This window comes from Rhamphochromis longiceps, linkage group LG18 (assembly GCF_057381845.1).
Source record: "Rhamphochromis longiceps isolate RC_006_pf linkage group LG18, R_longiceps_female_GT1.1, whole genome shotgun sequence".
Lineage (NCBI taxonomy): Eukaryota > Metazoa > Chordata > Actinopteri > Cichliformes > Cichlidae > Rhamphochromis > Rhamphochromis longiceps.
The window spans coordinates 36,510,749-36,536,212 of record NC_140574.1 but is presented as its reverse complement, the minus strand read 5'-3'; the positions used below and the strand labels follow the sequence as shown (position 1 = coordinate 36,536,212).

The 25,464-nt window shown below is 43.4% G+C and overlaps 1 protein-coding gene across 1 annotated transcript in view; it reads right to left on the bottom strand.

The window, feature by feature from the left end:
• Positions 1 to 25,464, bottom strand: part of rnf31 (ring finger protein 31) — a 56,428-nt gene that overhangs the window by 19,990 nt on the left and 10,974 nt on the right. The window contains exons 5-16 of the mRNA XM_085389402.1: positions 20,359 to 20,415; positions 13,792 to 13,975; positions 13,260 to 13,428; positions 11,194 to 11,327; positions 10,437 to 10,609; positions 9,029 to 9,262; positions 7,389 to 7,574; positions 7,138 to 7,305; positions 6,854 to 7,039; positions 3,408 to 3,614; positions 3,137 to 3,310; positions 114 to 212 (exon numbers count right to left, since the gene is read on the bottom strand). Coding sequence (XP_085245528.1) covers positions 114 to 212; positions 3,137 to 3,310; positions 3,408 to 3,614; positions 6,854 to 7,039; positions 7,138 to 7,305; positions 7,389 to 7,574; positions 9,029 to 9,262; positions 10,437 to 10,609; positions 11,194 to 11,327; positions 13,260 to 13,428; positions 13,792 to 13,975; positions 20,359 to 20,415 — 1,971 coding nt within the window. The remainder of the gene's footprint in view (positions 1 to 113; positions 213 to 3,136; positions 3,311 to 3,407; positions 3,615 to 6,853; positions 7,040 to 7,137; positions 7,306 to 7,388; positions 7,575 to 9,028; positions 9,263 to 10,436; positions 10,610 to 11,193; positions 11,328 to 13,259; positions 13,429 to 13,791; positions 13,976 to 20,358; positions 20,416 to 25,464) is intronic.

Genomic DNA, 25,464 nt, shown 5'->3' with positions numbered 1-25,464 from the left:
AATAATCCAAAAACGTGTACTCAAACTTGCATCACTTTTAAATAGAAATTAAGTAATTACATTAAGTAATTTGTTCATTGAGATTTTGTTGCAAATATTGATCCTGTACTCACGTGACAGCACCAGAGAAATTTGGGGTCCTTGATTAAAGCCTGCTCTGTCAGCTTCTTGTGAAAAAGCTCGTAGACTTCTGGCTCTAGACACTCTCGCAGCTGTGAAGACCAAGTTTTAGAACGTTAACTTCACAGAATGTACATGTAAAGACTGATTTACCTGTCACGACTAGTCCTGTTCTTCCTGTAAAAACATTTGTACAGAGTAGAAGATCTCTGGAAGATCTTCACCAAGTATGGTGTCGGTCACTCTTTCCCAGGTTTTACTCATACTGCAAACAATGCGTTGTATGTTTGTCACTCTTAAATATGAACACCTTTAATAAAATAACACAAGTAAAGACAAAATGCCGTTTCTAAGTGACGTGTTTCTTATTAAGAGGAAAAAAATCCAGACATACGGCGGTGGGTGAAAAAACTCTTGCCCCCTAATAACTGGTTGAGGCAAAAACTGCAATCAGGAGTTTCAAATAAGTTGTTAGGATGCCTGGGTCGTTGTCCCAGGGTTTTTGAGTTTATTATATTATTTATTATTTCTAGTCTTGCTTTCTTTGAGTTCTGTCTTATGGTTTATGTCTGTCTTCTCTAGTTGCTCTGTCTCCCCTGTCAGCTGTATCCCCTTGTCTAGTTGGCGTCTCTGTGTGTCCTTAGTGGCTATATCCCCGTGTCCAGTCAGTGTCTGTGTCTGCCCTGGTCCCACGTCTCTGTTCCCTCTGTTGCAGTGCGTGCGAGTCTGTGTCTTTAGTTCAGTTTGTGTCATGTTTCCTGTTTTATTTTGAAGGTCCTTGTCTGAGGTTAATGTATCTGGTTTTGCTTCCCCTTGTCTCGTTAGGCCTGATTTGCCCCAGCTGTGTTTCCCTCCTGTTATTCATTCCCAGATTGCTCCCTCTGTGTATTTAAGCCCTGTGTTTCTCGGTGTCTGTGTCGCGATTTACCGTTTATTTTGCTGTGTGTTCTGTCAGTCCTCTGGTTTAAGTTTAGTTTGATTTTTTCCAGTTATGTTATATTTTGAGTTTTACATTAAAGCTGTTTTGAGTTCACGACTGTCTCCGGAGTCTGCACCTTGGGTCCTATTCCTGTCTGAACACAGCCACACATAACATAACTGGCATGAGTCGTTAACAGCGCTGTGGAGGAATTTCGGCCCACTTGTCTTTGCAAAATTGTTGTAATTCAGCCAAACTGGAAGGTTTTTGAGATTGAACCTTTTTAAGGTCGTGCCATGGCATCGCAATCATGTTCAGATCAGAACAGTGACTCCAAAGTCTTCATTTTGTTTTTCTTCAGCGACTCTGAGGTGGACTTGCTGGTGTGTTTCGGATCATTGTCCTGCTGCAGAACAGAAGTGCACTTCAGCTTGAGGTCATGAACAGATGGCTGGACATTTTCCTCCAGGATGTTTTGGTAGACAGCAGAGTTCATGGTTCCATTTACCACAACAAGTCTTCAGGTCCTGAGGCAGCCCCAGACCATCACACTACCACCACCATATTTTACTGTTGGTGTAATGTTCCTTTTCTGAAATGCTGTGCTACTTTCACTCCAGATGAAATGGCACATCACACTTTCCAAAAAGTTAAAGTTTTGTCTTGTCAGTCCGGAGAATATTCATCAATCATCAAGATGTTTTCTGGCAAAACTGAGACGAGCCTTTATGTTCCTATTGAGTCAGTCCTGGTGTAACTTTGGTCAGCCGGCCACTCCTGGAAAGGTTCACCACTGTTCCATGTTTTCACCATTTCTATGTTTTTATACTTATTTTTTATACAAGAGATATCAATTACTTATGTTCTCATTTGTTCCTGAATTTCCTTGGATCACAGCAGGATGTCTGGTCCTGTTTAAGTCTTATTTAAGAGATTTCTTAAAGTGCTTTTAATTTTTAATCACTTTTTCCACACAGGGCCACAATAATAATAATAATAATTATTATTATTATTATCATAACAATAATACTAACACCCTCATTTTGTGTTTACTTGTGTCATCTTTGTCTAATATTTAAATTTGTATGATGATCTGAAATATTTCAGTGTGACAAACATACAAAAAATAGGACCTCAGGAATGAGGCAAACACCTTCTCACACCACTGTGAATAAAAACTGGTGCTGACAGTCACAATCACAGGTATTAATATAATATTAATACTTCATTTCACCCTTTGTCTCCAGTAATAGAAATATAAAGATTCCAGACCTCAACACTGATTGTAACGCACTAACTCTAACACAGGTGTTCCACAGACTGACCTGGACATGCACTGCATTAGGACATAATGATATGACCAAAATGAAAGTGATTACTACCCCTCTCTTACAATATTACTCTCATGAATGTAAAAAAATCGGAATAAAAATTAAAGTTCTGTATAATTAGTAAGCCTAGAAAAACAATATTGCAATAACTAAAGATACATGTCGTGTACATGTTCAGGTTTTTGATATTTTATGGGCAGAACTATAATCGATGACATAAATAATAATCTGAGAAAGGAATGAAAATATGTTTTACTGTTAAACAGGAGAAAAAACATAATCAGTCCCTCCAAAACTTGCAGGAAACAGCATTTTGAAACTGCTGCTCAGCAGCCTGTAATTCATTTTCAACCCAAACAGCAAAGTTAGATGTTGTTTGTCAACTGAATTTTCTGGCAACCAAACGTTTGTGTACAAGAATGTTGGTACATTAACCTCTTGTATATTTTGTACATTGTCCAAAATATTGGATTGGAAATAAACTCAAAGAAGTAGAGACACTAAATCGTACCCTGCTCAGCTAACAGCTAACAGAGTGAAGCCAATGTTCTGCTCATTAATATAACATCAAGACATTTAATCCATTTTAGAAAAGCTCTGCAGAGAAACAACAACTGAGCAAAGAAAAAACAAAAAAATGCAGTTCATTGTTTTACTGAACTGTAAGTGATGGCAGGCTTTATAGTTGTGGTTGACAAGATGACAATGTAGCAGTCAGAGAGAGGAGAGACATTCTCATTCCTTTCCCGGTTTATTTGCTTCCTACCTGGATGTCCAGGGTGGAGAAGTAGCTGTTGAGGTGTTCGGGGTCATTGATGTCAGGCTCCCAACAGACTGGACACACCATGTCTCTGATGTGTTTGTCCCTTACAGCGATGGTAAAGTGCTGCTGAAAACAACCACAGCACACAGAGCACTGACACGACGTGAGAGACTGCATCTGAGAAGGGGAGGTGGGAGGAAGTAGAAAATCAAGAAATGGAAATCATTCAGAAAATTATTTAGTGACTCAAAAGCATCTGTCAAGTAACCCTAACTTTGCTGTGAGGGAAAACCGAGAGGCAGATGGGACATTCTTTGGCGAGCACTCGCTTGATAAATTCCCTGTCGTGGGACTCTTGCACTGCCTGCACCACATCTTCTAGGGAATAGGGGGCGCTGTGCTCCAGAAGAAGCGACAGTGCCAGCTCACAGCGACCCCAGCTGGGTAGATCGTAGACTGCTAGAAGCCACCGACATACACGCTGAAAAAACAATAAAATCATGTTAAAATAGACTTCACATTTTCTACCAGTAATGCCAAACATAGTGTCTTTGTAAAGTACTGTGTAACAGTTGCAAGTCACTCCTCATTTCTGTGAAGAGAAGCCTGAAGGCTTCTGGAGGGTGCTCCACCTGGAGACTCTGTTGTCCTGCTGGGAGACTTCAATGCTCACGTGGGTAACGACAGCGAGACCTGGAGGGGCGTGATTGGGAGGAACGGCCTCCCTGATCTGAACCCGAGCGGTGCTTTGTTATTGGACTTCTGTGCTAATCACAGTTTGGCCATAACGAACACCCTGTTCGAACATAAGAGTGTCCATAAGTGCACGTGGCACCAGGACGCTCTAGGCCGTAGGTCGATGATCGATTTTGTAATCGTATCACCAGACCTGCGACCATATGTTCTGGACACTCGGGTAAAGAGAGGGGCTGAGCTGTCAACTGATCACCACCTGGTGGTGAGTTGGATCAGGTGGCGGGGGAGGACGCTGGACAGACCTGGTGCACCTAAACGCGTAGTGAGGGTGTGCTGGGAATGTCTAGCAGAGGCCCCAGTCCGCGAGATCTTCAACGCACACCTCCGGCAGAGCTTCAACAGCATTCCGAGGGAGACTGGGGACATTGAGTCCGAATGGACCATGTTCAGCGTCTCCATTGCCAAAGCTGCTGCATTGAGCTGCGGCCGCAAGGTGGTTGGTGCCTGCCGTGGTGGTAATCCCCGAACCAAATGGTGGACACCAGAGGTGAAGGGAGCCACCAGGCTGAAGAAGGAGTCCTATCGGGCTTGGTTAGCCTGTGGGACTCCGGAGGCAGCCGACAGGTATCGACAGGCCAAGCGGAATGCGGCTCGGGCAGTGGCTGAAGCAAAAACTCGGGTGTGGGAGGAGTTCGGAGAGGCCATGGAAAAAGACTTTCGGACTGCCTCGAAGAGATTCTGGCAAACCGTCAGACGTCTCAGGAGGGGAAAGCGGTGCTCTACCTGCACTGTGTATAGTGCTGGCGGAGCGCTGCTGACGTCGACTGAGAAAATTGTCAGGCGGTGGAAGGAATACTTCGAGGACCTCCTTAATCCCACTGACACGTCTTCCGAAGAGGAAGCAGAGTCTGGGGATGAGGGGAATGACCCGCCAATTTCCGGGGGCGAGGTCACTGAGGCAGTTAAACAACTCCTTGGTGGCAGAGCCCCTGGTGTTGATGAGGTCCGCCCCGAGTTCCTGAAGGCTCTGGACGTTGTAGGGCTGTCCTGGTTGACACGCCTCTGCAATGTTGCGTGGAGATCAGGGGCAGTACCTGTGGACTGGCAGACTGGGGTGGTGGTCCCCATCTTTAAGAAGGGGGACCGGAGGGTGTGTTCCAACTACAGGGGGATCACACTCCTCAGCCTCCCTGGGAAAGTCTATGCCAGGGTGCTGGAAAGGAGAGTTCGTCCGCTAGTCGAACCTCGGATACAGGAGGAACAATGCGGTTTTCGCCCTGGTCGCGGAACACTGGACCAGCTCTTTATCCTCTCGAGGATACTTGAGGGTGCATGGGAGTTTGCCCAACCAGTCTACATGTGTTTTGTGGACTTGGAGAAGGCATTCGACTGTGTCCCTCGGGGTGTCCTGTGTGAGGTGTTGTGGGAGTATGGGGTGTCTGGCCCATTGCTACGGGCCATTCGATCCCTATACAACCGTTACAAGAGCTTGGTTTGCATTGCCGGCAATAAGTCGGACTCGTTCCCGGTGGGTGATGGGCTCCGCCAGGGCTGCCCTTTGTCTCCGGTTCTGTTCATAATTTTTATGGACAGGATTTCTAGGCGCAGCCAAGTGGCGGAGGGCTTTCGCTTTGGTGGCCTCAGAATCTCATCTCTGATTTTTGCGGATGATGTGGTTCTGTTGGCTTCATCGGGTGAGGGCCTCCAGCTCGCACTGGAACGGTTCACAGCCGAGTGTGAAGCAGCGGGAATGAGGATCAGCGCCTCCAAATCTGAGGCCATGGTTCTCAGCCGGAAAAGGGTGGAGTGCCCACTCCGGGTCGGGGATGAGTTTCTGCCCCAAGTGGAGGAGTTCAAGTATCTCGGGGTCTTGTTTGCGAGTGATGGGAGAAGGGAGCCGGAGATCGACAGACGGATTGGGGCTGCAGCTGCAGTAATGCGGACGCTGCACCGGTCCGTCGTGGTGAAGAGGGAGCTGAGTGTAAAAGCGAAGCTCTCAATTTACCGGTCGATCTACGTCCCTACCCTCACCTATGGCCACGAGCTGTGGGCAGTGACCGAAAGAACGAGATCGTGGATACAAGCGGCAGAAATGAGCTTCCTCCGAAGGGTGGCTGGCCTCTCCCTTAGAGATAGGGTGAGAAGTTCGGCCATCCGGGAGGGGCTCAGAGTAGAGCCGCTGCTGCTCCACATCGAAAGGAGCCAGCTGAGGTGGTTCGGGCATCTGGGTGAGGTGTTCCAGGCATGTCCCACCGGGAGGAGCTTGTGAATCATGATTCACGAGTCAGTAAAGTGATTCTCAAGTATTGAACGATTCGTTCATGATTCGCACGTCACTATTTGAGAGTGAGAGTGACACACCGAGAGCCGGTCTGCAGATGTCTGTGAGCACACAGAGCAGAGATCTGAGCGAGAGGGGCTGTTATTGTGTGTGTGTGGATAATAGCAAACACAGAAATTAATTTTGTTCACTCGAATCGACTTTTCTGCACTGAAAATCATTTTCTCCTCAAAATACAACATTTGCACTTGCATTTTTTTTTTTATACATGCACTCACAATAGAGACACAAAAATAACGCTGTAGAGTTTTTCCTTCCCACTGTCACCAAGCACTACTCATAGAGGGTTTTCTCTGTATTACTGTAGGGTCTTTGGCTAACAATATAAAGCACCTTGAGGCAAATGTTGTTGTGATTTGGAGCTATATAAATGAAAGTGAACTGAACTGGACCTTAACACTGAAAATGGTCAAGAACAAGGACAGGACTGAAAATGAGCGAAATAACAGCAATGTCCAAAGAAAACCTTTAAATGGCCTTCAGAAAGACAATGACCACTTTAAAAAATGCCAAGAAATCCCGACTCCTTGGAAGCAAAATATAAAGAAATGAGGATGACCCATTTGAAAAAAACCTACAAATTCCAAAATAAAAATCCCCGGTGTGGCCATAAACTAAAGATCTGGGCTTTAAACTGGCCCCAGCGTAAACCAGTGAGTGACATCACACGGCTGTGGTTTTACCTGCTTGTCAGGATGGTGGATATCGACAGGAGGCTCAGGTTTCTCACTCCAGATGCGTTTGTGGAAGGGCTCCAGAAGTGGTCGTTGTAGCAATGCCAAGGCTCCTCTTACCTCACCACCACTCTGCCGTAAAACCTCATGACAGTGACTTTCATCACTAAAGCCGAGTGCACACAGCTCCTTTACCTGATAGGATAGAATGAAGAAATATAATTGAATGTCTACACAGAGGGTGGAGTCATGAAATATCAGGGAACAATGCTAAACGTTTGACCAAACATCACCTTGGCGAGTCGGTCTCTCAGAGCTTGTCTGGCAGCTCTCTCTGTGTCACCCCCTGCTGTAAGCCAGGCTTGTTTAGCTTCTGCTCTGGAAAGCTGGATCACACTTTCTGTTTCTGCAAGATCTACCACTTTGCCAGCCTCCTTGGTGAGATCCTGTGTTATGTTATTCTGTGTAGCAGGACAGTTTCACTTTCAGAAAACACAGAACTATAGTCAGAGTGATTTGTCAGGTTTAACAGGAGGTTACTGACTTTGTCTTCAGTTGAGGTCTTATCTGAAAATGACTGAAAGGACGATGTCGCCACCAACATCCTGATCTGGTCTAAAAGCAGGGGAAGTTCAGTCTTTAACCACTTGCAGGGCAGGATGTTGCTGTCCCCAGCTACCCTCATGCTTGTGTATACTTCCTCTGGACTCACTCCTTTCTTCTCTCCATGCTGACACAGACATGAAGATCAAACGAACTTGTGTTAAGACTAGAGATGGACCGATCCGATATTACGTATCGGTATCGGTCCGATACTGACGTCAATTACTGGATCGGATATCGGAGAAAAATAAAAAAGTGTAATCCGATCCATTAAATATCAAAAAAGCACCTCACAAAACTTGCGACATGGCGTAACTCGGCTCATAACCGTAGCACATCGCAGCAGAACGGGTCACGTGATAGAGCGGCTGTGTGTATTTGCAGCCTCGCTAGCAATCCGGCATTTCATCTCCGAGGAAGTGATCCCAGAGAGAAGTAAAGCAAGTGTGTAAGTTCATCTCTGAGTGTTTGTAAAGCATTCCAGCGTTAAGTTTAACAACCAATATATGGAGCGACTGCCTCTTCTCTCTCCTGCTGCTACTTCAATCGAAACTAATCAATGATCAGCTGATCGGCTTTTCTGTCGCGAGTCCGTCTCTCTTGTTTGTTTATTGTTCACTTTGCGCCAGAAAGAGGAAACCAGCGGCTGAACAACAGCAGCACGTTTTAGCTTGATCAGCTGTTGTTAGAATTTATTTACTTTCTACACCAGGATCTTTTTCTACAGCTGACGGCTGGTAACTGTGCAGGGGCGGATCTAGCAAAGTTTAGCCAGGGGGGCCGATAGGGCATGAACAGGGAAAAGGGGGCACAAAGACATACTTTTCTTTCTTATTCTCATTTAAAATGTCGAGCTTTTAATAAATAATTATCCGAATCTTACACCCAAAGTTTTAATCTGATGTAAAATGTATAGAAGTCCATTACTGTATATAGTAACTATTAAGTCTAATATACCCTAGTAAGCTATAGTACTTTTTCCTTTGGAAAGATACCATCTGTGCAGTCTGCAGTTCTGTTAAAGAAAGATGTTGAATCTATTTAATTGTTCTTGAAAAATAATTGATTTCTGTGTATTTTTTTTTTTAAACTGCATCAAATTATAGTTGTTTACGCCAATTAAGCATTATGAGGTGGGGGGTGGTTCCCTATTTTTTTTTTTTTTTTTTTGCTGGGAGTTTGCAACCCTATTAGTTAGGTTGCTTAATATTTCTGCTAAGTACTCTTCAAAATACCAGAATAGGGAGGATGGAGCAGGTTTAAGTTTATTAGATTGATCAGTTTTGCTGAACTATGAAATATTTTGGGTGCAGTGTATTTTTTACATACAGGTTTAACAGAATAGCTTTAGTGTGTTTTTTTTTTTAACTTGAGTATGAACTTATACAAAAAGCAGCAAGATATTAAAAAAACAGTTTTATTGATTAAAAAATACACTATATCGGATTCATATCGATATCGGCAGATATTCAAATTTATGATATCGGTATCGGTATCGGACATAAAAAAGTGGTATCGTGCCATCTCTAGTTAAGACATGAAAAGAATTCTGTATGCAGATATGACAGTACGGTGACTTGCTCTGATTAGTTGAATCAGCTTTAGCCCCTCCTCCTTTATCAAATTCTGCCTCCAGGAGTCCAGATCTTCAGGAGCAGGTTCCTTCGGTTTGATCGGCAGAGCAGGGACACGTCTAACAGGAGAGGGAGGGCGGAGCTTCACTGGCAGCGGTGCAGGCTCTGGGCGAGCCAGGTCACACATCTCACACACCATAGCCGGAGAGTAGTTCAGATATGTGCAGAACTGACACACCCACTGGAGCAGAGTTACAGGAAGAGAGTCACTAACCACGGTGAACCATACTTGCCAACCTTGAGACCTCAGAATTAGGGAGACATTGGGGAGGGGTGCGTATATATATATATAAAAAACATGAATTTTACAGTGTTTATTTAACGGAGAAAATAACTTAAATAAGTTAAAAATAATTTTAAGTTATCTTAAGTGACTTATATATCATGTTTAACCTGAGTAGACCGCGGGGGGTCTGAAAACGATGTGCTGGGAGTTCGCTGTTCTCTCCGGCTCAGATATTTGAAGTTTACTCAGCTACATTCTCGCCTGAAAATATGTTAAAAGTTTATTTTACGACCCAGAAAGAGTAACAAGAGTAATATTGAAACTAAGTCGCTGCTGCCATTGTTGGAAATCGGAATTGGAATTGGCTGGACCGCACTATGAAATCTGGGATATGGTTTTTTAATTTTGTTGTCCCAGTGGAAAATCGGGAGGAATGGTGGCTTGGGGAAATTTTTGGGAGGGGCACTGATATTCAGGATTCTCCCAGAAAAATCGGGAGGGTTGGCATGTATGCGGTGAACAGCCACAGCATTAAACGGCTGATGAAGAGTTATGATCAGGAACGATAATCATATCTAACTCACACTATTAAAGCCTCAAAATTACAACCGTAAACCTGACAGTGATCACTCACCTCTGTACATGTAAATTATTGTACTGTAGTGTAGGTCTCGGTACAGGCATGAAATGTGGGGCCTGCCTGGAAGCCCCACTATGGGGCCTGGGTGGGGCCCCTGTAGGGAAGCTCCTGTCTACAGTATGAGCATGTGGCACTTCATACTGGCATACTGGGGTGGCTGTAGCTCAGGAGGTACAGCAGGTCATCTACTGATCGCAAGGTTGGTGGTTTGATATTTGATGAATAAATTGGAGTCCTCATCATGTCATGTGATTTTCTGGCTTTCTTTCTATTATTGTAGGGTCTTGGCCAACATAAAGAGCCTCTAGGCAACTGCTGTTGTGATTTGGCACTATAAAAAAATGAATCCTTAAACAGATGTGACTTAAACCACTGCAGCGCAGTACCTTTAATAATTACAGCATGCTCTAATCGCTGTAATGAAATGTTATTAGCAACAGATAGCTAGCAGGATGAGCGCAGAAATGTGACCACACTCACACACCTAACCTGACTGTCAGGGTCACCGGGCATCCCCAATACTGGTGCTGGAGGTCTGGGTGGGGTTATGGGTGGGTGCGACGGGGTCACTGGAGGTCGCGTCGCCAAACGAGGTCGTTCACAAACCTCACACAGAATACTACTGGCTGCATTCACCATAGTGCAGCTCTTACACTGCCACTCTAAAAAAACAGCGACAAACGTTATTACTCAAACTGAGCTTTACAACAAAATTCTTACAGAAGCCTTTGTGAGAATTACTCTGTTACAAAGGAAAAAAATGATCACGACAAATAATGGAGGTTTTTAATACACACTAAACATAAACAGATCTATATGTAGATCTTATGTGTAGTTTTTATGAATATTTTATGTTCTTTATGAATACTAACTAAGATAATGACAACATAGTATAATAATAATAATGGCGTTTTCCTGCTTCAACAAGTCGTAGATTACTTGTTTATGTTCTGCCCGACAACTCGGATCAGAACTGCCAGCAGGGAGGCTGCAGAGCGCACCCTGGTGGACAAAAACTATGTTATAATAACACTGGTAACATGGTTGAAGGAGGTTTCCTCTATGCAGTTACTAATATATTGACTATTGGCCGGGCTATGGTTCAAACCAAGAAGCTCCATGTCATTTGGAAACAGTGCAGCACTGTGCCAGCCATCAGTTTCTATGTTGAGGAAAAAAACCCAGAAAAATAAAAGATAACAACATGCTATTGCTAGAGCCTGAGATACACCAAAGGATAACAGACCGATGATAGTAGCAGGCTGACATTCCTCTTCTTTAGAGCCGAGGGGTTCCAAGCGAGGCTGCTCACACTCGTCACAGAGCACATCCTGGATAGAGTTGACTTTAGTGCAGTGAAGGCAACGCCAGGTGGAAGAACTTGAAAAGTAAAAAGATCTAGTTTAAGATGAAAAAAGTTAAACCAGCAATAGTCGTATATATGTATGTGTGTATGTATATATATATATATATATATATATATATATATATATATATATATATATATATATATATATATATATATATATATATATATATATATATATATATAGTCGAGATGAAATATTATTTTACATCCATAATCCTTATTATTGCTGTTGCATCATTTATGATTTATCATTATTGTCATTTCATGGACACATTTATTGAAACTGGTGAGGTTATAGTAAAGTCTGTATTTCAGGTGTTAGCATAAGCACATAATAATCTTTCATTGCAGGGGCAACTGTAATCATGTTATACATATATTGCATAATTAAAGGGTTGAAGCTCGGTCAAGTTAATTAATGGTTTGAAGCTACGGGCAGCGCAATGTCTGGCCGATCAGTGGAGCAAAGTTCAGCTATTGAAAGGTTGCCTACATGTTTACAGTATAATTTACTACATATTGCCTGTGTGCATTCAGCAGGCTGCACTGGAGTTTGCCTGGTCACAGATGACGTAGAGGGGGGTCGTGCACTTAGATTGACGACACAGACACATAGCCTGTCTGGGTAAACTGACTGCAAGTGTTGTTTAAGTCTGGACAAGTAGAATAACAGGATGCATCTGGAGGAACTGAAAGAGGAACTGTTCTGTTTTAGTGACGCGAGGTACTGGTCATCATAAGTATAAATCACCTCCACAGGACAAGACTCAGCAGTCCATCTGCATCTTAAGGATAAAGGACACTCTTTCGAGGATGCCAATGTTCACATTTTGGACAGAGAGGACAGATGGTTTGGAAGAGGAGTGAAAGAAGCATCTATGTCCACTGTGAGCGACCATCTTTGAACAGAGGCGGGGGTTTACGACACCAACTCTCTGCCATCTATAATCCAGTTTTGAGATCCCTTCCCAGACGCCTTAACGCCCACTCACATCCTGGGCCATCTGACCTCAGGAATTCGCATGATAAGGTGGGGCCAGGTTTCACAATGAACACACCCGAAACTCTGGCTGATTGGGACCCACACCCAGTTTCACACCTTGGCTCAGGCGATTAGAGGATCATCAGGGGGTCCTTTTGTCCCTCTGTGGGGGGAAACTCCCACTAGGTTTATATCTGGGACTCTCCACCATTTGACCTTAGAACTGAAGAAGCTTCTCGGATGAGAGGTGAAACGTCTTAAGCAACTTAAAGAAGTCCAGACGCTTTTCTTTGCAAGCTCCTTTGACTACGATGACCTGGATGACTGAGAACCTTCACAGACACAAGTATAAATATTACACCCACCTATTGTAAGGGGAGATGGAGCTTGATGTTTTGCAGAGCCTATCTTCACCACATATATGTGTTTTAATAAAATAATTTGTGTTGACCCACTATGGACTTTCAGTCGTATGTCTCTTCCTCAAAATTCGAACCGCGACAATATATATATATATATATATATATATATATATATATATATATATATATATATATATATATATATATATATATATATATATATATATATATATATATATACATACATACATATATACATACATATATACATTTTTGTTATTGACCAAATACTTATTTTCCACCCTGATTTACCAATAAATTCTTTACAAATCCTACCATGTGGATTCATGGATTTTTTTTTCACATTCTGTCTCTCACAGTTGAAGTGTATCTCTGGTGCAAATTACTGACCTCTGTCATCATCTTAAGTGGGGGAACTTGCACAATCGGTGGCTGACTAAATACTTTTTTGCCCCACTGTATATATATATATATATATATATATATATATATACACACACATATATAGTTGTAAATTCTGAGGATTACTGCACCCTTGTAAGACAAAGTACATTTTGCCAAGAACTGCTTATCCTGACCCTTCATTGCTCCTGTTTTTGGATGAAGTTGATGACGTGACAGCTGTTCGATGGTGGTTGGCTCTCTCAGGGTAGGAGTGATACAGTCTGTCACAGTCTGAGCACAGCCCCTGGAGGCAGGTGAGGCAGTGGGCTGAGATGCGAAATATTCCGCAAATAGCGCAGTTCTCTGTGAAACAAAACAACAATGACACAACACTGCTTTCTGCTATAATTTGTACCCACTCACAGCAAAGATTCACCATTGTTTTGCAATGTAGCACATGATACGCTGTTAAATCTAGACTTAGAAAGTGTAAAAATACAACGTAAAAATTCATAATAACTGGAATCTTTCCTTCCAGAAGTTGAGGCTCAATTCGCACACCTGGCCTTCAGGGTAAATGGACTGCTTTTCTAGGCCTACAGACTGAAGCTATATTTCCAAATCATATGTCACACACTCACATCCACATTATGATGACACATTGATGGAAGTTGAGTGTCTTTAGCATCAAGACTGAGGAAGTCAGACATCAATTTGTCAGCTAACCTGGATGTTTGCTTGAGAAGGTGGAAAAGACCTGAATGGACCTGAGGCTTTGGTTGTTGGCAGAGAGCGAGTGGCTGCGGTTGCTCTCCCTGGAGGATCGACGGTATAGGGAAAAAGCTAGAGACTTGGTCTGGCTGTCTGCATGGCGTGACGAGATCACAGCATCAGTGTTGAGTCCCACATCCTAAGAAAAGAGAAAAGTGGCTGAACGCTGGCTTTAAAACTAGAGATGGTTCACTGATGGTCTGATAGTATATTAATATCAACATGGCTTCATTAAAAATGCAATCATAAAGACAACGTATGTAGATAATAAGAGGATGCCAATAAAGCTGGAAATCTGAAAGTCTCTATTTAAACTGTGGATGTATGGACAGAATTCCACCCCTCACTTGTGAACAAGACCCCAAGTTTGTCTAGGGAGCTTGGGAAGAAAAGCGTCTGGAAGTTTCTTGAAGATGTGTCAGCTCTCATCCGAGAAGCTTCTTCAGTTCTAAGAGGAGTTGGCGGAGAGTCACAGATTTTTAGCCCTACTGGGAGTGTCTGTAAGAGGGCCGTGGATCCCGTATTGTTCCTCTGCCTAATGATGGTCGTTCATCTTTGAACAGAGGCTTACGACACCAACTGTCTGTCATTTTGGATTATAGCCCACTCACATCTTGGGCCATTTCATCTCAGTACCACAATAGGGTGGGGCAGGGTCTCACAATGGGTTCACCTGAAACCTTAGTTAAAATGCAGGAGTTAACAGACACCCATTTTCACACCTAGGCAGAGGTGGTCCTCGACCCTCTTAGGGATACTCCCAATAGGTCTTAAAAATCTGGGACTTTCCACCAAATGCTCTTAGAACTGAAGAAGCTTCTCGATGAGAGGTGAAACATCTTCAAGAAACTTAAAGAAGTCCAGACGCTTTTCTTTCCAACATACCACGATGACCTGGATGACTGAGAACCTTCACAGACAAGACCCCAAGATGCCTAAACTCTCTCATTTGGGGCAGCAAGTCCCTGCCCTGGCTAATTCTAATGCTAATTCTCATATCGAACACTATCGAAGCTGAAAATCTCCACTTGAGAAAGCCAAAAAAGCCAACTGTTTCAAAACCACAAAAGAGCAAAATAATTATTAATTGTGGACTATAAACATTAGGTCACTCTGTTTCCATTTGTAAAAAATTAACAATTGATCAAAACCTGGTTACAGGAGCAGGTATTAAGGTTCAACATACCCAAGTCAGTCAAAATATTGGTAAAGTTTATTTGAAGGTTTATTTGAAGAGTGTAAGTCAGCATTTAAAGGCAAGAGTGAAACTAATGACTAATCTGACAGAGGACTCATCTCTGTGCTTGTCCTGTTAGACAAACGTATAGCCACATCGACCCACAGTACAATTACACCCAGCCCGAATAATTATATTATATCATTTCAATAATTTCAAATGTCAATTATTAATGGCCTGTTGGTATATGGCATCCGAATCTTCAGCCCTGCTGAGAATCTATGTAGCCGGGGTCAGACTTCATTTTCATGAGCACACAATGCGGCCAATCACATTAAAAAGACTGAGTGGGATCATACCACGATGTGAAAGAAGGAAGGTGGGCAGACGTCCTGGAGACAGCAAGTGTAACGGTACAGGCTGGGTACGCTGAGAGACATGGGAGAGGGATTTGAATGCAAGCATCTCAGGGAAAAATGAGCAGCATCTGGCCGCATTTCAATGATACTGGAGACTACAAAGCTGAGTGCAGAATTTATAAAATTAGGAGCTGGCTTAAGTAATACATGTTTTTATTTCCACCGTGGAGGACAAAAAGGTTTCAAAGTTGCCGGGCCTTAAACCTCCTGTGTGTTCTCCCTACTAGTATGAAATGCATCAAAACAAGGCTTTTATGAAAACACTGAATAAAAATTGCTTCCGTGAAAAAAAATCAAAATTTACAGTTCAGTATTCAATATTACATAAACTACATACAAAGTGTCTTTGATTGGCAGAGATGCAGAAATGTGTGCATGTACCACAGAGCCATGGCTCAGTGTCCTAGTATCTAAGTACTCCGACTTCAATGTGTTCATGAAGCCATTTACAATTCTTGTTTGAGCTGCTGCTCACCACAAGCAAGCGCAGGCATACATTTTGGACTTTTCACAAGTCTTACAGCTTTTCCTACTGATACAAACTTCCCTTATAGCCATGCATACTACACAAAGTAATTAAGCAATAAACAGTAAAATAACAGAAACCTTCCTGTTTCTATTTTCTACTACAGAAATTTTAGTTTTGATTAGTAAGGTACCAACCTTAGGATTAGTAGATGACCTGATCTACCTCCTGAGTTACAGCCACGCCTTAAAAATCTGACAAATATGGTGTCTAATCAGGATGGCATTAACTTGGATTCTAGTAACACTGTGAGGAATCCTGGAGTAGTTTTGACCAGGATATGTCGTTCAATGTGAACATTAAACAAATATGTAGGACTGCTTTCTTTAATCAGCACAGGGCAGGGATAGCTCAGTAGGTAGAGTGGTGGCCCTCAATCCATTTTGGACAGAGAGGACAGATGGTTTGAAAGAGGAGTGAAAGAAGCCATCTATGTCCACTGTGAGCGACCATCTTTGAACAGAGGCGGGGGTTTACGACACCAACTCTCTGCCATCTATAATCCAGTTTTGAGATCCCTTCCCAGACGCCTTAACGCCCACTCACATCCTGGGCCAGCTGACCTCAGGAATTCGCATGATAAGGTGGGGCCAGGTTTCACAATGAACACACCCGAAACTCTGGCTGATTGGGACCCACACCCAGTTTCACACCTTGGCTCAGGCGATTAGAGGATCATCAGGGGGTCCTTTTGTCCCTCTGTGGGGGGTCACTCCCACTAGGTTTATATCTGGGACTCTCCACCATTTGACCTTAGAACTGAAGAAGCTTCTCGGATGAGAGGTGAAACGTCTTCAAGCAACTTAAAGAAGTCCAGACGCTTTTCTTTGCAAGCTCCTTTGACTACAATGACCTGGATGACTGAGAACCTTCACAGACAAAGAGGGAGCATATTTCACCCATACTGGCTTCTCTTCGATGGCTCCCTGTTACATCAAGAATTGAATTTAACCCTTGTGTTGTCCTTGGGACATTTTTGTCCCTGAGGTGTAAGGAAATCGGGAGGACATTATGAGGGTTACATTCACCACACGTGAATTTGTTTAGTATGTAAAAGATGGATGAAGCCACTGTGATGTCATCCAGTGGTCTTTGGACTGTTTGTTTTATGGAGATAACTGTTTAATCTCGGTTTGCTGCTTCATTTGGTCCCATTTCCTTAACCCTCACAATGTCCTCCTGATTTCCATACACTTGTGGTCCTCAGGGACAAAAGGACAACACAGGGGTTAAGTAAATAAGTGATTTATTAAACGATGAAATACAGATTTAAACAGTTTAGTGGGGATGGGATAAAGTAAAGAGATGCACCTGAAGCTAGGCGAGTGGCTCCAGCAGATCCCAGGAACAACATCTGAGATCTCTGTCCACAAGAGCACAGTCCATTAACAGCAAAGATACTGCTCAGGACCCTCAAGCTCCCAGGCCTCTCGGAAAGGACCCCCAAAAGACCAAAGGATAGATAGAATGTATATAAAAAGCATGACATTAAGAAGTGCAAGTTGAAATTGCAGGAAGTAATTTCAACATTAGTGGATGGAGACAGGGTGGGTTTAATGTGTGTGGGAGCAGAGGGTCTCTGAGGTGTGCTTATTGTTGTTGGTGACTACTCTACTGTGATTATTATTATTTTAATGTGAGAAAGTGGTTTATGGAAGTTATATAGTGATGTATTAGCAAATGTGAGGAGTTCAAGAGATTAAAAAGAAGTAGCTGGTTCCTTATCACAGCATGAAGCGCTCCCAGTATGGAAAGTCATCATGTTTATAGAGGGTCATCTATTCTATAGGGAGTGCACAGTGTGGCGTAGGTCAGCACAATCTTAACTAAAAGGTCACGAGCAGCCTCTCCTCCAGTTTATTCCTCTTTAAAACACCTCATACCTACATACAGACAAATGGAAAAACTTCTAAACCGCAGGTTAAAGTAGTAAGGACTGGACCGAGGAGGAATTACAAGCCTGCTACGCCTACACAGCCTGGAGTGTTTCTGAAGCTGCAACCGGGGGGGGGGGGGGGGGGACGGACGACCAGAAACCAGAGGTCCAGAAACAAGCTGAGCAAGGAGATCAGGGTAACTAAAGGAGTTACAGTGAAAAGCTAGAAAACAGCTTCTTAGCTAATGACCGTGCATCAGCTTTAAGAGTTGTGAGAGTGCCTGTGCTGTATATATGTATGATCTATAGCAATCAGAAATATTGTGTGAAGGCCAAGAAAAATGCCCGAAAAATGTTTTTTCCCAAGTGGATCATCACGGCTTTTGCCTTCCTTCTATCTTAGTCCTGAGTCTGTTGACTCAGTGGTTTTGATTATTATTATCTTATGTTTCAGGTTAATTCTTAAGGCTTTCTTGTTCTTAGGGTTTGGTTTCTGTTTTGTATTTTGAGCGCCTTTGGTTCTGTGTCTCTGTGCCTGCCCTGGTCCCACGTCTGTGTTCCCTCCCTGTTGCCATGTCTGATGTCTTTGCGTTAGTCTTACGTGTCTTGAGTTGAGTCTGCGTTGATTCCTGTGTCTCGTTAGCTTTGATTTGTACCTGCTGTGTTATCACCTGTTCCCCATCCTCTTGTTGTCCGTCTGTATTTAAACCATGTGGTTCTCTCTGTCTGTGCCACATCGTCAACGTCCTCCATGTTCTGGTGAAGTTCTAGTTCCCAGTTCTGCTCTCCTAGTCTATGCTTCCTAGTTCTAGTTTCCTGAGTCTAGTTAGTTTTAGTTTGTGTTTGAGGTTCTTCATTTGTTTTTTGTAAAGTTTACTTCTAACAAAGAGTGAGTCCACATCCTGCCCACACACAGCACTAGCCTGACACCTTCCTTCTTTCACATAATGGTATGATCCCAGTATTGACCTGCTCCAAATGACATGCCTCGTGCTTTCTTGGCATATACACTCAACAAAAATATAAACGCAACACCTTTGTTACTGCTCCCATTCCCCATGGGATGGACGTAGAGACCTAAAATTCATTCCAGATACACAATATAACCATCCCTCCCAAACAGTGGTCACAAATCAGTCCAAATGTGTGGTAGTGGGCACATCTGCTATATTGAGATAATCCATCCCACCTCATAGGTGTGCCACATCAGGATGCTGATCTGACATCATGAGTAGTGCACAGGTGTACCTCAGACTGCCCACAACAAAAGGCCACCCTGGAATGTGCAGTTTTTTTGCACTATTGGGGGTCTGGGGACCCAGAACCGGTCAGTATCTGGTGTGACCACCATTTGCCTCATGCAGTGCAACACATCGTCGCATGGAGTCTATCAGATTGTCAATTGTGGCCTGTGGAATGTTGGTCCACTCCACTTCAATGGCTGTGCGAGGTTGTTGGATATTCGTGGGAACTGGTACACGCTGTCGTATACGCCGGTCAAGCACATCCCGAACATGCTCAATGGGTGACATGTCCGGTGAGTATGCTGGCCATGCAAGAACTGGGACATTCTCAGCTGCCATCTGCCCTGAACAATGTGAACCATGATTCATCCGTGAAGCGCACACCTCTCCAACGTGCCAGACGCCATCGAATGTGAGCATTTGCCCACACAAGTCTGTTACGGCGACGAGCTGGAGTCAGGTCAAGACCCCGATGAGGACGACGGGCATGCAGTTGAGCGTCCCTCAGACGGTTTCTGACAGTTTGTGCAGAAATTGTTTGGTTGTGCAAACCAATTGTTCCAGCAGCTGTCTGGGTGGCTGGTCTCAGACGATCTTGGAGGTGAACCTGCTGGATGTGGAGGTCCTGGGCTGGTGTGGTTACACGAGGTCTGCGGTTGTGAGGCCGGTTGGATGTGCTGCCATATTCTCTGAAACGCCTGTGGAGACGGCTTATGGTTGAGAAATGAACATTCAATGCACGGGCGACAGATCTGGTTGACATTCCTGCTGTCAGCATGCCAATTGCACGCTCCCTCATTGCTTGTGGCATCTGTGGCATTTTGCTGTGAGACAAAACTGCACATTCCAGGGTGGCCTTTTGTTGTGGGCAGTCTGAGGTACACCTGTGCACTACTCATGATGTCAGATCAGCATCCTGATGTGGCACACCTGTGAGGTGGGATGGATTATCTCAATATGGCAGATGTGCCCACTACCACACATTTGGACTGATTTGTGACCACTGTTTGGGAGGGATGGTTATATTGTGTATCTGGAATGAATTTTAGGTCTCTACGTCCATCCCATGGGGAATGGGAGCAAAAACAAAAGTGTTGCGTTTAGATTTTTGTTCAGTGTATAATTTTTGATCACTGCTTGCTTGAATCCGAATTATTAAGCTTCATTTCAGCGTAACTGTGGTCAGCACAGTAGCGAGCTCTTTTTGATGACACCGGTTTTATTTCCTGCAGTTTGAGAGCCACCAGTTTAACCACTTAAATGTAAGAGAAGAGACTCACCTTGTGTCTGAGTGTAGGAATGATTCTCTCATAGAATTCAGGATGGGGATGAGCCTCCTGAGATCAAACCAAACAAGTCATAATTAATGAAAAAACTACAGTGCATGTACAGTAGTGTGTGTGTGTGTGTGTGTGTGTGTGTGTGTGTGTGTGTGTGTGTGTACACACACACACACACACACACACACACACACACACACACACACACACACACATATATACATATATATATATATGTTTGCAATAGCTTGACATTTGAAAGTATGTCCTGTTAATATATCTCTCCCAAAGATGGAACAGTCATTCTCCTATCTGATGACGAGCCACTCTCCATGCTGCATCATAATTGACTCGTGTTCCTCAAACCAAACATCATAAAAGGAGTTGAGCGGTTCATTTCATCCACAGAGTTGCTTCACTTGATGCAGTCAGTATAAAGTCCTCCAGGAAGTGATGGTGATGAGTCAACAACTAAGTTATGTTTCTTTTTCTTGTTTTGAAGCGTTTGCCATAATTCTGGGTTGCTTCATTCATGATTTTTACTATATGATTAATAGGAAATGAGAACACTGTTTTTTCCCCTCAATTTAATTTGTTTGATTTGTGCATCTCTGAAAGATTGAACTGACTTTTGGCACAACTATAACAAGAGTTTCCAGTTAATCACGTCACTCTTAGTCATGAGCCAGTGACCACAGAATAGCCTCCTTGCTGTTGCTGGGAAATGTGATGCCAAGATTGATGGATATACTTCTGCTCTTTTATAAGGTAATTCAAATATTAAGGTGGTTATAATAATTTGTTACGTCATCTTCATAGCTATATACACTGTCACCACCAAAAAAAGGTCACAAACTCTAATATTTCGTTGGATCGTCTTTAGCTGTGATTACGGCACGCATTCGCTATGGCATTGTCTCCATAAGCTTCTGCACTGTTACAAGATTTATTTCCATCTATAATTTTTCACCAAGAACTGCTTTGCTTTGAGGATGATAGAGTCTGAAAGCCTTCTCCAGCACATCCCAAAGATTCTCAATGGGGTAAAGGTCTGGATTCTGTGGTGGCCAATCCATGTGTGAAAATAATGTCTCATGCTCCCAGAACCATCTTTCACAATTTGAGCCCGATGAATCCTGGCATTGTCATCTTGGAATATGCCCGTGCCATCAGGAAAGAGTATAGTATAGTCAGTATATTCAGGTAGTCAGCTGACCTGTTTTGGAGCACATCGTGGCTCAAGAGTTGGGAGTTCGTATTGTAATCGGAAGGTTGCCGGTTCGAGCCCCGGCTTGGACAGTCTCGGTCGTTGTGTCCTTGGGCAAGACACTTCACCCGTTGCCTACTGGTGGTGGTCAGAGGGCCCGGTGGCGCCAGTGTCCAGCAGCCTCACCTCTGTCAGTGCGCCCCAGGGTGGCTGTGGCTACAATGTAGCTGCCATCACCAGTGTGTGAATGGGTGGATGACTGAACGTAGTGTAAAGCGCTTTGGGGTCCTTAGGGACTAGTAAAGCGCTATATAAATACAGGCCATTTACCACATACTGTTGGTGAACCTCGACCTGACCAACCAGACCCCGATCATAGCACTGCCCCCACAGGCTTGTACAGTAGGCACCAGGCATGATGGGTGCATCACTTCATCTGCCTCTCTTCTTACCCTGATGTGTCCATCACTCTGAAACAAGGTAAATCTGGACTCATCAGACCATATGACCTTCTTCCATTGCTCCAGAGTCCAACCTTTATGCCCCCTAGCAAAGGGAAGCCTTTTTTTCCGGTTTGCCTCACTGATTAGTACTTTTCCTACAGCTACACAGCTGTTCAGTCCCAATCCCTTGAGTTCCCTTTGCATTGTGCGCGTGGAAATGTTCTTACTTTCACTATTAATCATAGCCCTGAGTTCTAGTGTTGTTTTTTTCTTTGATTTGACTTCAACGTGTAAGTGATCATGATCATTCAGGATTTTTTTCCGGCCACATTTCTTCTTCTAAGACGATGGGTCCCCACTATCCTTCCACTTTTTTATAATGCGTTGGACAGTTCTTAACCCAATTTTAGTAGTTTCTGCAATCTCCTTAGATGCTTTCTATGCTTGATGCATGCCAATGATTGACCCTTTTTAAACACACAATCATCTCTTCCACGACCACAAGATGTGTCTTTCCACATAGTTGTTTATGAAATGAGAAGCAACTCATTGCATCAGTTAGGGTTAAATAACTTGTTGCCAACTGAAAGATAATCACCCACGCAGTAATTTTCAAGTAAGAGGCTCATACCTATTTGCTTAGTTAAATCTAGGTGGCAGCTTCTTTGGGGGCCAGTCAGTGTATATTGTAGGGTCTAACTTACAATATAAGGCCTTGAGGCGACTACTGTGTTGTGATTTGGTGCTGTATAAATAAAATTGAATTGAAATATAAATAATAACATGAAATACTTTACTCTGGCTGCAGGTTATTCTGATGTCTGACGTAGAGTTTCCTTATCACAACCCTAGTTGTGTTGAAGTTTGGAGGAACTTCAACCAGAGTTTGAGGGTTAGAGCCAGACTGCTGAAGCAGCCAGCAGCACTCATACTCAGTGCAGGGCTCGCAAAATCGCAAACCCAACGTCCCGGGGCTAGCAATTTTTCCAGTCGGGCTACCAAAATCCATCTCAGCCCTGCCCGTCAGGCTATCGTAGGAAGGAAAAATATATGTCAATGCTTTTGCATTCTTTCGCAAATGTAGCTGGGTAATTATGTCATTGGCATTGATGAGCCACTGTCAACATATTGAAATCGCGTTTGAATTTACGCTAGTTTTTTGCTTTCACTTTCACTTTGCGATCACGCAAACTGTGTATATGTCACACAGTGGAAAATTGTGTTTTTATAGTTTGTTTTGGATCAGACTGTGTTGGTACATAGTGTCGATTTTATTTGCATGATTTTATTGTAATAGTGATATTGCATGTTTGTTTACTGATATTCCTATTGCATGATTTTATCCCCATATTTATAGTGTGTGTTTAGTGTTGATTGAACAATATGCTTTTTTTATTCCACTGTGGATTAAGCGGACAATTGTAGGCACCTGTGAGGTGGGGGCGTTCCCCGAGGTGGCCTTTCAGCCGCCAAACTGACTTAAGGGAGATAGTGAGCGCAAAGACTGAAAGAGAGACACACGAAAAGTGAAGAGCTGGAAACAAAACGTGTGCAAGCCAGCATATGAACAGAAGGACCTCCGGCCTGACTGTGGGGCGCCACGAGACATTCGGCGATCGGCCAGCATAACCCGGCGATCCAGTCCCGACGGACAGAATAGCAACCGTGGGAGGCGACGCGTGAAATCCACAGTAGGGCAGGGGTACGCTTCTGCCTGCATCTGTGAGTATTGCTTTCCCACTGTTGGGCGCTAGGCGTAGCTTTGCCGGGGAAGGGTAACAGCGGCTGCGCCGACAACGTTGCTGGCCCGTGTCTGTTGTTTCAGGGCGGAGCTACGAGGGAGGCCGTGCGAGGAGGTGGAGAGTGGCTGGACTGCACGATTGCGCACAGTCAGGTGGAGATAGGAGCCTCCTCCCTGGTCTTCTGCTGGCGAGATTCCCCATCCCGGAAGAGGAGTTCCTGTCTCTTTCAGCTCAGGAGAATTTGCCCGCGTGTTGCTGGACTGTGAGAATTAGGACCCTGGGGGGAGTTTTTAGCATAGGGAAAAACATTCATTTAGCTTTGTGTTTTTAGTGTTTAATCATTCCTGCCGGCAGGGTTTTTAGCAGGTTGCAAACACTATTTTTATTGTATACGGGGATTTTAGCTTGTATTCGGGGCTCTGACTGTGTTTTATCCTGAAAATAAATGGTGTGTTTGAAGCCAGCTAAGTTTCTGTGCTCTGAGCGCTGACCCACTCACTCCCCTTTCTGCTTGTATGTATACAGACGTGGTGGTGAAGATTTAGGTCCACCAGTTTAGCGGCTACATATAGAGAGCGGCAGCACTGATTGGTGAGTGACAGATCAATTGCGCACCAATTCCTCTGGCATCGTCTTACCAATCGTTAGATTACTATTCAAACGTGACAAGTGAAATCTCCTGCAGCAAGCTTAAACATGTCATAGAGGTTCATTTCGCAGAGAATCGCTGACTGTTATGTAAGTATGTGTGTAAAAGCAGATGAATTTATGAAGGTATTTTAGTTCTGCAGAGCCAAATGAGACAGGTCAGGGTGAAGACGGGACAGCAAAGAAAAGCTGATCACAAAACAGAAAACTTATGACAAATCAGACAATGAGGCAAAAAGAAAGCGCAGCTTTTTTTGTTTCATGGACAAAAGAATTTCTGTGGTTGGAATATGATGAGCTAAATAACATGATGTTCTGCCAGGTGTGTCATGAGTTTCCCTCCATTTCTGAGTCGACAAGCGCCTTTGTTACTGGGACCAGTCATTTTAAGAAAGACCCCATCAGAGCCCATGAGAAATGCAAGAAATGCATTATTGCTCAGTCTGCAGTATCTTTCCCAGAACAAAAAACAATTGCAAAAAACATACTAACAATAAACAATAAACACAGACTGATTCATGTTCTACAGTTCTTACAAGTTCATAGAAATTTCTGTTCAATTAGAACCAAGTATTTGAGTTGATGATTGTAATTTTTATACAGTTGTTGTAATTTGTGTTTTAACTTTTTTTTGATTGATGTTTTGTTTCCTTTACAATATTATACTTTAATGCAGCGGTCCCCAACCTTTTTTGCGCCACGGACCGGTTTATGCCCGACAATATTTTCATGGACCGGCCTTTAAGGTGTCGCGGATAAATACAACAAAATAAAACTAGTACCAGTACCGAAAAAAGAAGATTTATTCATAACAGACGTGAAAAGACCCAGGAAAACCGAGTTAACGATAAAAACGATAACAAAATAACGCTGAAAACCGATAAAAACCCTGAAAACTATACATTTCACACCTGAGCCTCAACTCTCGCGGCCCGGTACCAAACGACTCACGGACCGGTACCGGTCCGAGGCCCGGGGGTTGGGGACCGCTGCTTTAATGTATAACATTGTAAAGGAAACAAAACACCAATCAAAAAATTGCTCTTTTTTTTTAAATTCGGGCTAC